Source organism: Oncorhynchus clarkii, chromosome 12 (assembly GCF_045791955.1).
Source record: "Oncorhynchus clarkii lewisi isolate Uvic-CL-2024 chromosome 12, UVic_Ocla_1.0, whole genome shotgun sequence".
Taxonomy (NCBI): domain Eukaryota; kingdom Metazoa; phylum Chordata; class Actinopteri; order Salmoniformes; family Salmonidae; genus Oncorhynchus; species Oncorhynchus clarkii.
Window position 1 is genome coordinate 42,568,952 of NC_092158.1, and position 14,096 is coordinate 42,583,047.

Here is a 14,096-nt window from a genome sequence, read left to right on the forward strand (position 1 = left end):
GCTACTAAACAATTGGATACCACGAAATTGGGGAGAAAAAGGGGTACAAAAAAACAACAAATAAAAAGAAATGTGTGGAGTGTTTGAACAACGAGTGTTCAATGACTCCAACCTAAGTGTACGTAAACTTCCGACTTCAACTGTATGTACACCTGCCTATTAAAACATTCACCCTGCAGAAAACGAACACAAAGACACAACTCTACTGCTGCACACATGTACACATATACACATGCACTCATACAGATGTTGAGTTGTGGCAGGGCTACCTTGGACAAGCAAGCGTGTGGTGTGAACCACCTCCCCCTGGATGCTGTAGGCTCGGCAGGTGTACGCCCCTCTGTCCTTGCGGCTGACCGACAGCACCGCCAGACTCCCATCAGACACCTGGGGAGGGAGAGGACACCATAGAAAAAGTGAGGGGGGAGTTCTGTTAAAACAATAAGAAAAATTAATAAAGTTCCATGTGAATTTACAATGCAGATGGTCTACATCGTGCTTCCCGCGGAGAGAGAAAAACAATTGTTTAATTTATGCTACTGCTGCTTTTGCTTGTCACAGGAGTGGGGCGTGTAGCTTATTGTTGACCAGAGATGTTCTCTTGATAAGTGCTAAATTGGACCACTTTCCTAAGCAATCGAAAAGTACTTTGTAACTAGTACTTTTGTGTGTCAGGTAAAATGTATGGAGTAAAAAGTACATTATTTTCTTTAGGAATGTAGTGACATAAAAGTAAAAAGTTACCCAAAATATGAATAGTAAAGTACAGATACCCCCCAAAAAATCTTAAGTACTTTACTCCAGTGCTTGTCACTCATCAAAAGCACAGCCACAGCCACTCCCCTACTCCCTGCTTGAGCTGTTGCTTTGCTTCTCTCTCCCTTGTGCATTACAGCTCCAGTTAATAAAGTAGCAACAAAAATGTGTCTTTCCCTTCATGATGATGATGATCGAGACCTGTTAGTGGTAGTTTAATGATAACTGCACTGTGATTTCAATTTTGTAAGGGGGAAAAAAACAGTTTTTCGGTTAGGGATTTTGATTTTAAAATATATCATCGTAAATGCTGCATGGCCAATGCAGACGACTGATTGACCATGCGCCCAGATGACCAATACACAATTTGTGCACATTCATTGTTTCATAACCCAGCTATCACAGTGGATCTGGGCCAATTCTGGCTGAGAGTCGGGGCACTCGGCTGAGTGTCAGACTCGGCCGACGTCATGTGGCCTTCGGCAGTATTTCTTATGGCTAGGATGCGGGGATTGAGCTCGGGCCGATTCCGGTGTGAGTTATTTGGCCCAAATGCATATACAGTGGGCTCAAAAATTACTGGCAAAGCACAAATAATGCTTAAACAAATATAAACAATATAATTATAGAGATAAACTCAAAATACCAACATGTGAGAAATAATGTACTTTATTAATGTTTCAATGGAACCAACCAAAATAATTTATTGATTTAATTAAAAAATCAATGTCCTCCAAAACAAGGTTTCACAATTAATGGCACCCTTAAAGATTATTGTAAATAACATCTAACAAAATTAAACCACAAATTAAAATCCACTTATTTAAGTTTATCTAAGTCTTAAGGAACTATATTGAGCCATTACATCACTTCCTGATTCACTAGGGTATAAAAATGAGGTAACACACATGCTGTCATCCAACACCTTGAAGAAAACAAAAGAACTGGCAGTTCAAAAGAGACAGATGGTCGCAGACCTTCATAAATCTGGTAATGACTACAAGATCCACAAACAATTGAATATACCACTGAGCACTGTCAGGGCAATTATTAAAAAATTCAAAAGATATGGAACAGTTGAAAACCTCATGGGTAGAGGACTGCATTTTGCCCCCCAGGATAGGGAGGAGGATGGTGAGAGAAGCAACAAAATCCCCAAGAATCACTGTGAAAGAACTTCAGGCCTTGGTGGCGTCTTAGGGTCACCAGGTTTCAAAAAGCACCATCAGCACACCACCTCCACAACCACAGGCTCTTTGGAAGGGTTGCCAGAAGAAAGCCCTTTCTGACCCCAAGACACAGACGCAAGCGCTTGGAGTTTGCCAAATGTAATTTATATTATGACCGGAAGAAGGTGCTCTGGTCAGATGAAACCAAAATTGAACGTTTTGGTCAGATACAGCATCGGCATGTTTGACGTCGAAACAGAGATGCATACAAGGAGAGGCACCTCATACCCACAGTGAAATATGGAGGGGGGTCACTGGTGTTTTGGGGCTGTTTTAATTCCAGAGGTCCAGGGGCACTGGTTAAGATTGATGGCATAATGAATTCCACCAAGTATCAGGCAATTTTGGCTGACAATCTGGTTGCCTCTGCCAGAAGGCTGGGACTTGGCCGTAGGTGGACATTCCAACAAGACAATGACCCGAAACATACCTCAAGATCCACACAGAAATGGTTCTGTGACAACAAAATCAATGTTCTGCCATGGCCATCTCAGTCGCCGGACCTAAATCCAATCTAAAACCTGTGAGCTGAGTGGAAGAGGGCAGTTGATAAGCGCAAATCCAAGAATGTGAAGGATCTTGAAAGGATCTGCATAGAGGAATGGTCCAAAATCCCTCCAAATGTGTTCCTTAACCTTGTCAAACATTACAGGAAAAGACATTATGTTATCCTTGCCATAGGTGGTTGTACTAAGTACTAAATGAGGAGTGCCAATAATTATGAAACCTTGATTTTGGTTAAATTTATTTTGTATTAAATAATTGTATGATTTTGGTTGGTTCCATTGAAACACAAATAAAGTACAGTATTTCTAACATGTTGGTATTTTGAGTTTATCTCCATAATTATACTGTTTATACTTTTTTAAAGTATTGTTTGTGCATTGCCAGTCAGTGGTGCCAATAACCCACTGTATTACTTGTGGCTCAGCCTGATTGGGGCTACTCTCTGGCAGATGATTACACGGGCTGCTTTATATAATTGACATTTCATTATTTATTTACCCATTATTTATTTTCCTCATTGTTTCTGTGATCATAAAATACAATTAACATGTAAATGAAATTCTTTAAGAAACCTGGGTAGTATTTAATATTTTGCTTCTTTGTGGAAGGCAATTGATAAGCATTAAAAACCTTGTGGATGGAACAGTGCAAACTGCGTTTCTACAGATGCTGGTTCAAGATCTGTGCCGGCCGCGACCGGGAGACCCATGAGGCGACGTACAATTGGCCCAGCATCGTTCCGAGTTAGGGGAGGGTTTGGCCGGCTGGGATGTCCTTGTCCCATCGTGCTGTTGCGACTCCTGTGGCAGGATAGGCGCATGCACCCTGACACGGTCACCAGGTGTATGGTGTTTCCTCCGAGACAATTATTTTTTTGTGGATGGGTATCATTTGTATGTATAATAGTAATATTTAAAATTACTATATCGGTTAATTTAATATACATTTACAGTGCATTGCGAAAGTATTCGGCCCCCTTGAACTTTGCGACCTTTTGCCACATTTCAGGCTTCAAACATAAAGATATAAAACTGTATTTTTTTGTGAAGAACCAACAACAAGTGGGACACAATCATGAAGTGGAACGACATTTATTGGATATTTCAAACTTTTTTAACAAATCAAAAACTGAAAAATTGGGCGTGCAAAATTATTCAGCCCCTTTACTTTCAGTGCAGCAAACTCTCTCCAGAAGTTCAGTGAGGATCTCTGAATGATCCAATGTTGACCTAAATGACTAATGATGATAAATACAATCCACCTGTGTGTAATCAAGTCTCCGTATAAATGCACCTGCACTGTGATAGTCTCAGAGGTCCGTTAAAAGCGCAGAGAGCATCATGAAGAACAAGGAACACACCAGGCAGGTCCGAGATACTGTTGTGAAGAAGTTTAAAGCCGGATTTGGATACAAAAATATTTCTCAAGCTTTAAACATCCCAAGGAGCACTGTGCAAGCGATAATATTGAAATGGAAGGAGTATCAGACCACTGCAAATCTACCAAGACCTGGCCGTCCCTCTAAACTTTCAGCTCATACAAGGAGAAGACTGATCAGAGATGCAGCCAAGAGGCCCATGATCACTCTGGATGAACTGCAGAGATCTACAGCTGAGGTGGGAGACTCTGTCCATAGGACAACAATCAGTCGTATATTGCACAAATCTGGCCTTTATGGAAGTGTGGCAAGAAGAAAGCCATTTCTTAAAGATATCCATAAAAAGTGTTGTTTAAAGTTTGCCACAAGCCACCTGGGAGACACACCAAACATGTGGAAGAAGGTGCTCTGGTCAGATGAAACCAAAATTGAACTTTTTGGCAACAATGCAAGACGCTATGTTTGGCGTAAAAGCAACACAGCTCATCACCCTGAACACACCATCCCCACTGTCAAACATGGTGGTGGCAGCATCATGGTTTGGGCCTGCTTTTCTTCAGCAGGGAAAGGGAAGATGGTTAAAATTGATGGGAAGATGGATGGAGCCAAATACAGGACCATTCTGGAAGAAAACCTGATGGAGTCTGCAAAAGACCTGAGACTGGGATGGAGATTTGTCTTCCAACAAGACAATGATCCAAAACATAAAGCAAAATCTACAATGGAATGGTTCAAAAATAAACATATCCAGGTGTTAGAATGGCCAAGTCAAAGTCCAGACCTGAATCCAATCGAGAATCTGTGGAAAGAACTGAAAACTGCTGTTCACAAATGCTCTCCATCCAACCTCACTAAGCTTGAGCTGTTTTGCAAGGAGGAATGGGAAAAAATTTCAGTCTCTCGATGTGCAAAACTGATAGAGACATACCCCAAGCGACTTACAGCTGTAATCGCAGCAAAAGGTGGCGCTACAAAGTATTAACTTAAGGGCGCTGAATAATTTTGCACGCCCATTTTTTCCGTTTTTGATTTGTTAAAAAAGTTTTAAATATCCAATAAATGTCGTTCCACTTCATGATTGTGTCCCACTTGTTGTTGAATCTTCACAAAAAAATACAGTTTTATATCTTTATGTTTGAAGCCTGAAATGTGGCAAAAGGTCGCAAAGTTCAAGGGGGCCGAATACTTTCGCAATGCACTGTATTTAAATTTGCATCGCCCGCTTCTGGGGGGATTCTGGTAAGATGCAGGCAAAGTTGGCTGAATTCCAGTAGATGGAAACGGCCCGATGTACTTGGGCCGATTCTGGGCAGTCATTCATTTTGAGCCCGACACCCGATTCAATCAGTTCTGCCCCCGGAAGAGGGCCGCTTCCTCGTTGCTAGCTGGGAACTTCATTGTGTGAATTGTTTGCATTTGATTGTTAGTGTATATCAATTCCCCATTACATATGTAACCAGTAGTACATTTAACCTTTAATTCCCATAATTTCTAATCTACGTTTGTTACTTTGGTTACGGTCATTTCTGTTAATGCATTCAATATTATTATTCCAGTCTTCACGTTATCATTGTCGTAGTGGACCCACTGTTTATTTCATTACGTTTACGAGTTTAGTCAAGTTAGTCATTGTCTTCTGTTTGCAGCGCTCCTGTCAATGTTGAGTTAGGATGCACACACATAGAAGTAGTCCTATAGGCTACCTGGCCTGCGCCTAAATGTAGGCATATAAATGTGCCCATTTAGGGATCTGATAGTATTTCTGATTGGTTTAACGCACTAGCTCTCTCCCTTTCGATAACCACTCAGCGTGAAAGGGAAAAAATGTCATGCTCTGTTCCAGTGGAAACGTCATAAAATAGGCCTAGCTGATTACTTATCAACTCATTTTGGGTGCTGCTACTGTTTATATTTAGGTGCAGGAACTCCACAATAATTTTGAGCTAATTTTCTATAAGAGGAACAGGAGCTCAAGCAGTAGAACATTAGAGGTGTCGGTACTCAGGTCCGGTAAGCTCCTGCCCAAGTCAATCACTGCTTCTTATCTGTTGCGCAAATAGCCTACAGCTGTGTGTCTCGAGCTCACTGGCGAGGGAAACTGCCCAGAATATTTTATATGAATGACGCAAATTCGCTAGCGTGAGCTTAGGGCCGTTGAAGACAGGCCATGTGTAGCCAATGTGATTTCTGGGATATTTATTTTTATCAGGATATTTTCCACCTGCAGGCTACAATGTTTCTATTTGTTGGCTTTATGTAGGCAATTTTTTACATAGTAGTTGGCAATGGCAATAGAAGTTACTTTTTAAGTTTGTATCATTTTCATTTAGATTTGTATTGAATTTTGATTAACCTCTTGGATCTCTAGGGGCGCTATTTCATTTTTGGATAAAAAACGTTTTAAGCGCAATATTTTGTCACGAAAAGATACTCGACTATGCATATTATTGACCGTTTTGGAAAGAAAACACTCTGAAGTTTCAGAATCTGCAAAGATATTGTCTGTAAGTGCCCCAGAACTCATTCTACAGGCGAAACCAAGATGATACGTCAACCAGGAAATGAGCAGAATCTCTGAAGCTCTGTTTTCCATTGTCTCTTTATATGGCTGTGATTGCGCAAGGAATGAGCCTAAACTTTCTGTCGTTCCCCCAAGGTATTTGCAGCATTGTGACGTATTTGTAGGCATATCATTGGAAGATTGACCATAAGAGACTACATTTTCCAAGGGTCCGCCTGGTGTCCCTGCGTCGAAATTGGAGCGCAAAGCCAGGTCCAATTATTTTTCCATTTGAGAGCAAGGAGAAACCAGGCTTCCACGAAGGATATATCATCGAAGAGATATGTGGAAAAACACCTTGAGGATTGATTCTAAACCACGTTTGCCGTGTTTCAGTCGATATTATGGAGTTAATTTGGAAAAAAGTTCGCGTTTTGAGGGCTGAATTTTCGTTTTTTTTTTTTTTTTTTTTTTTTTTTGGTAGCCAAATGTGATGTACAAAACGGAGCTATTTCTAATACACAAAGAATATTTTTGGAAAAACTGAGCATCTGCTATCTAACTGAGAGTCTCCTCATTGAAAACATCAGAAGTTCTTCAAAGGTAAGTTATTTTATTTGAAGGCTTTTGTTACGGATACCATTATCCTGTGTGTGTGTGTACCTGTGTGTGTTTCTTTTCTCTCTGTCTCCCCTCACAGGTGAACATCATCACTCCCCAATCAGTCAACAATCAACCCATCAATCAGAAGACACACCTCCTCCTGTTTCCTACCCTATCACAGTTCCTTCCCCATGGTTTAAAAACCCCATCATTTGTTTGCTCTAGAGCTCAATCTCTTTGTAAATGCCATGTTTGTAGATCTCTGTTCTTCATAGATTTCAAGAGCTCAATCTCTTTGTAAATGCCATGTTTGTAGATCTCTGTTCTTTGTAGATTTCAGGAGCTCAATATCTTTGTAAATGCCATGTTTGTAGACCTCTGTTTTTCACTCGCTCTCTGTGTATTAATTAACCTCTCTTTTGTTTGAGCACCTCCAAATCACTTTGTCATCTCCTGTGAGTATTGTTTTGCTTATGGTGTTTGCTGGTGGGAAAAGGGGAAAACAAGACAAGTCGCCCATGGGCATACACTACCCGTAGGTAAACTTTGTTAAACACACTAGTTAGAACTGGGCGGACCACCCACTGTATTTTTGGTTAGTTAGCTGTTGTTAAAGTAGGCTAGTCTAGCTTAGGGGTGTTTTTGCATATTTGTTTCTTTCCTTGGGTCCAGCTCAGCCCCTTTTCCTGCTCCCCCCATTACCGTGTGTTTATAAATAAACCCTGAGTTTGACGGTATTATTTCAGTTGTCGTGGTTATTTCGTTCACACTTACTTTGTCACAACTATAATTTGCATGAGTTATGTTACTGGTCTCATTACCATCCCCCCCTAGACTGTCGGGCCAAAAGGGATTCGTAACACTTTACTTGTTTTTGTGATAGTTGCCTGCTAAATGCTACGCTAGCTAGCTACTGTTACACAAATGATTGTTTTCCTATGGTTGAAAAGCATATTTTGAAAATCTGAGATGACAGTGTTGTTAACAAAAGGCTAAGCTTGAGAGATAGCATATTTGTTTCATTTCATTTGCGATTTTCATGAATAGTTAACGTTGCGTTATGGTAATGAGCTTAGGTCTATAAATAGAATCCCGGATCCGGGTTTGGTCGTCGCAACAGGTTAACCACATTACAATGATTTTGAGATATGAATAAGTTATTATAAATTAAATGAAACTGTTTCACGAAAATGTACATATGAAAACTATAACTGTCACGCAGATCGGTAAAAAAAATTGACATTCCACATGAGAAAGGTTGCCGAACCATCATGTAGCCTATTACCGGCATCTTCAGGAGCATAATGGCAGAATATGCAAAAGTCAGCAGGAGCGGGAGGAGAATAGTTGGGTCAGGATAAGATTTTTTTTACTTCTGGTGATCTAGATCTCTGGTGCTCTCTTGAGTCATCTGTCTTAATTCATTAAACTGGACGCGTAATGCATATATAGTTGATTTTATTAAAACACAAGGGTGTGTCTATATATGGAAACATAGACGTGAAAATTTAGACCAACTAATTGGTCGAAAGAACAGATGACTTTCAGTCGACTAAGTTTTTCTTTGTCGGGGACAGCCCTACGACACCACCAAAATGGGGGCCTCTAAATATTTTTTCTGGAATTCAGCAGAGCCAGAGGGTCGACCGTGCCCCCTGCCCCTTTTTGATCCACACAGACGCACACAGGGGCAAGCACACATGCACACAACATGTACACAAGCAGAAGTGTAGAGCTGCATCCTCTGCATACATCACATACTGAAAGCTACCGTTTGATGTATTGAGCCAATGAAAGCTACCGTTTGATGTGCTGCATTTGAAATGTGACATCTTGACAGCTGAGGCTTGTCACTTCGGCATATTATGATGTGCTTTGTCTTCAAGGCAACACCACAGTATGGAGACATCAACAGATGTCTTACAGGGACTATGGAAATATCCATATCTATTAATATTATAAACACACTGGTCTCTTTTCATGCTCAAAAGATATGAATAATACAAGTTTAAAGTGATGATATGAAGTGAATATACGACTTCATCATATGCAGTGAAGAAGACTGCCTCTAGGTGTTATCCATTTGGATGATGAACAGCCCATACTGCAGGAGTAAATAGCGTGTGAAGGAAAACATTGTGGCAATTAGCTCCAAATTTAAAGCTGCAGTAAGTGCTGTGTTTCGGGCGACCTGACCAAATTCACATAGGAATGTGTGTTATCGATCTGTCATTCTCATTGAAAGCAAGTCTAAGAAGAGGAGATCTGTTCTATTTGAGCTATTCCTATGCTTCCTGTTTTTAAGTTTAGTTTTTGTGTCTTTTACTTTCGTTTTTGTACACCAGCTTGAAACAGCTAAAATTACAATATTTTTGGTTATGGAAAAGATATTTCACAACAGTTAAGATTGCACAATGATTATCTACACTATACCTGCTTGTTTTGTCACATACAGTTCTTTCGGAAAGTATTTAGACCCCTTGACTTATTTAATATTTTGTTATGTTACAGCTTTATTCTAAAATGGATGAAATAGTTTTTTCCACCTCATCAATCTACACACAATGCCCCATAATGACAAAGCAAAAACAAGTTTTTAGAAATGTTTGCTAATGGCCTCCCGAGTGGCGCAGTGGTCTGCTGTGCCACTAGAGATCCTGGTTCGATCCTGGATCGAGTCCAGGCAGCCCGTCGTAACTGGGAGACCCATAGGGAGGTGCACAATTGGCCCAGCGTCGTCCGGGTTAGGGGAGGGTTTGGCCGGCAAGGATGTTCTTGTCCCAACGTGCTCTAGCGATTCCTTTGGTGGGCCGGGCACAATGCTTGCTGACACAATCACCAGGAGTATGGTGTTTCCGCCAATACACTGGTGCGACTGGCTTCCGGGTTAAGTGGGCATTGTGTCAAGAAGCAGTGCGGCCTGGTTGGGTTGTGTTTTGGAGGACGCACGGCTCTATACCTTTGCCTCTCCCGAGTCCGTGCGGGACCTGCAATGATGGGACACGACTGTAACTACCAATAGAATACCATGAAATTGGGGATAAAATACATTGTTTGCTAATTCATTAAAAATAAAAAAACATATCACATTTGCATAAGTATTCAGACCCTTTACTCAGTACTTTGTTGAAGCACCTTTGGCAGTTATTACAGCATCGACTCTTCTTGGGTATGACTCTACAAGCTTGGCACACCTGTATTTGGGGAGTTTCTCCCATTCCTCTCTGCAGATCCTCTCAAGGTCTGTCAGGTTGGATGGAGAACATTGCTGCACAGCTATTTTCATGTCTCTCCAGAGATGTTCAATCGGGCTCAAGTCTTGACTCTGGCTGGGCCACTCAAGGACATTCAGAGACTTGTTCCGGAGCCACTCCATGCGTTGTCTCGTCTGTGTGCTTATGGTCACTGTCCTGTTGGAAGGTGAACCTTTGCTCCAGTCTGAGGCCCTGAGCAGTCACTTCATCAAGGATCTCTCAATACTTTGCTCCGTTCATCTTTCCCTCGATCCTGACTAGTCCCCCAGTCCCTGCCACTGAAAAACATTACCACAGGATGATGCTGCCACCACTATGCTTCACCGTAGAGATGGTGCCAGGTTTCCTCCAAACGTCACGCTTGGCATTCAGGCCAAAGAGTTCAATCTTGGTTTCATCAGACCAGAGAATATTGTTTGTTGAGTCCTTTAGGTGCCTTTTGGCAAAGTCCAAGCAGGCTGTCATGTGCCTTTTACTGAGGAGTGGCTTCCGGTCTGGCCACTCTACCATAAAGGCCTGATTGGTGGAGTGCTGCAGAGATAGTTGTCCTTCTGGAAGGTGCTCCCATCTCCACAGAGGAACTCTAGAGCTTTGTCAGAGTGACCATCGGGTTCTTGGTCACCTCCCTGACCAAGGCCCTTCTCCCCCGATCGCTCAGTTAGGCCGGGCGGCCAGCTCTAGGAAGAGTCTTGGTGGTTCCAAACTTCTTCCATTTAAAGAATGACGGAGGCCACTGTGTTCTTGGGGACCTTCAATGCTGCCAACATTTTTTGGTACCCTTCCCCAGATCTGTGCCTCGACACAATCCTGTCTCGGAGCTCTAAGGACAAATCCTTTGACCTCACGGCTTGGTTTTTGCTCTGACATTCCCGGTTAACTGTGGGACCTTATATAGACAGGTGTGTGCCTTTCCAAATCATGTTTAATAATTGAATTTACCACAGGTGGACTCCAATCAAGTAGAAACATCTCAAGGATGATCAATGAAAACATGATGCAACTGAGCTCAATTTCGAGTCTCATAGCAAAGGGTCTGAATACTTATGTAAATAAGGTATTTCTGTTTTTATTTGTAATACATTTGAAACATTTCTAAAAACCTGTTTCGCTGTGCCATTCTGGGGTATTGTGTGTAGATAGCTGAAGATTTGTATTTATTTAATACATTTTGGAATAAGGCTGTAACGTAACAAAAGGTCTGAAAACTTCCCGAATGCACTGTAAACTGAAATAAAGCAAACTAATATCATTTTAGCAACCAGGAAATGGCAGAGCATTTTCTGAAAAGTGCATCTAACTACAGAAGATTATGTTTCAACAGGACTTACTACAGTCAACCCATTCTAAGGTGTGCAGCGATTACACTGAGGGGTGGGTGTAAGTCGAGATTTACCACTCAGATGTTTTTTAAACATGAATTTAAAAAAACGTAAGCCAATGCAACATTAACCAATTAAAACAGTTCTGCAGCAATGAGGCCCAATACATTATCAGTGCATATTGTCTGTGCTTGTATTGCCCTGCATTTTGAAATATATATATGTTTTTTATTTATTGGTATATGATCACAATGGTAATGGGTAATTCATTGTATTACTTTATTTTTTTAAACTGGACTGATGACCTGCATCTGATGGTCAGTCTGAGGGGAGGGACGGAGCAGTGGTGAGGCTAGCCTCTCATCCAACTCCCAGTCCCTACGCCCTCCTTCTCTCCACTAAGAAAAGAGGACAGTCTTCCAGCTGATGGTCAGTCTGAGGGGAGGGACGGAGCAGCGGTGAAGCTAGCCTCTCATCCAACTCCCAGTCCCTACGCCCTCCTTCTCTCCACTAAGAAAAGAGGACAGTCTTCCAGCTGATGGCGAAACTCAAGTCACACTACATTATTTCTGCCTCATGCACCAATTAATGTTGTTACTCCTATGCAATGTTCCCTCAAAAAATGTTGTCCACTGAGCAAATTTCAGGTCTGCTGAGCGCAAACTTGAACGTTCAGAAAATTCTGTGCAACTTCCAGCGCACATTTACTGTGAACACAGTCTGTATCTGCTTTAAGTTGCTGTTTTAACAGTGGCAACCTACAGTAGCAGTCAATGTGGTGTTCAATGAGGCCAACATTCCATGAGACTTTTGCAAAAACATGCAGAGCTTGACATTAACCTGTTTATCCACTCAGACAAGGAGGTGACTGAAAATATTGTTGTGTTGTTTGATGCAAGAAACCACTTTACAAAATGTTAACAATTATTATTCCCATACCATTATTACAGCGAATCAGACAAATTATGCTACCCTCTGCCTATTGGCTACTTAGATTATTCAAGCCCGTCTCAAAATACAATGCTTCCCCTTTAAGACAAAATAAAGCTCTTTACATGACTCACTTTTCAAAGATGTCTAGAAATGTAAACGTTTTGTGCTCTTGAAGGAGGCAATCACTCCTCTATTGCTGACAACAAATTATTTATAACTGGACTAATAACTCACGAACTAGCAAAGGATATGAACGAAATGTACACATGTGGCTTCATGCAGCTCTCGCTTTGATCTCAAAACAAACACATCTACTCACGACTGCTCATGCTGTAAACACAGTCCAGTTCAATGAAAATGGCACAGATCTATATATGGCAATGGTCTATTTGGTATATGCCTACTGCAGCTCTGCTTATGCTGCACTGGTCTGTTTAGAGTACGGGCTGATTTGTGCATGTCAATGCAATAGAATCCTACTCCGATGAGTTCTGCCTACAACAAAATCTCTTGCATAGTTAGTTTTCTTTCGGTATGTTGCACTGAAAGTGTCTAATATTATGTTGATTCACAATATTTGCCACAGTAAAGGGAAATGTTGAGATTGTCAACAGGGAAAACTCTTGAACTCTTGAGTCAAGATCACTTTCTGAGTCAAAATGCAAGCCGCTCAGATATTTTTTTTTTTAACATGACTAAGAACGTAAGCCTATGCAACATTAGCCAATTAACAACTGTACTGTAGCAATTAGGTTTGTGCAGTAAGCTGTACATTATCACCCCATATTGGCTTTGCTTGAATTGCCCTGCCAATGCATAGTTGTTCAGGCCATTTTAAAAACATTTTTGAGGTAGGCTATGTGATCACACTAGTAATAGATCCGTTGCTGCATTAGTTGTGAGGTACAGCTGAGGTAGCATACATTTAAATAATTTGCTTTTTATTTTACTGGGCTAACGGTGCCTGCATCTGATGGTCCGTCTCAGCGAGGGAGAGAGCAGCAGACTAACCAAAAAGGACACCGTCTTCCAGCTGATGGTGAAACTTGAGTCGCACCGCATTAATTCATGTCGTTACTCCTATGAACAGAGAAAGTGAAATATTCCTCGATATTAAAAAAAGACCCAAGCTGCTATTTATAACACAAGCCTATCGATACACATTCCTACTCATTCATTACTGCTGCAGTGCTTGTTGTAGTGCTGAGTGGAAATAGAAAGAATGAGCATTTTATGGCTTATAAAAGTGTTGATAGCGCTGTATAACAACTTAAACAAGAACTTACACATAACAGTAGCTCTTTGCTGTATTCGTTGAGTCTCTCTCTCGTCTCACCTATAATGGCGCCGGAGGGGATGGCTGCCGTTTTACGGGCTCCTTACCAACTGTGCTATTTTATTAGTTTTGTAACTCATTTTGTGCATAATGTTTCTGCTACTGTCTCCTTTGACCGAAAATAGCTTCTGGACATCAGAACAGCGATTACTCACCTCGAACTGAACAAAGATTTCCGATCCGAAGGATATCCTGCTTTATCGAGACAAGTCTCAAATCCCCATCATCCACGTGAAGAAAATACAGAGAAAAAGGGGGAGGAGTGCGGTGTGCCTTGTAGG

The 14,096-nt window shown here is 41.3% G+C and overlaps 1 protein-coding gene across 1 annotated transcript in view; it reads right to left on the reverse strand.

Annotated features, from left to right (window-relative positions):
* The window catches only part of LOC139422042 (protein turtle homolog B-like), a 186,821-nt gene that overhangs the window by 71,345 nt on the left and 101,380 nt on the right, over positions 1–14,096 (reverse strand). The window contains exon 5 of the mRNA XM_071173178.1: positions 270–387. Coding sequence (XP_071029279.1) covers positions 270–387 — 118 coding nt within the window. The remainder of the gene's footprint in view (positions 1–269; positions 388–14,096) is intronic.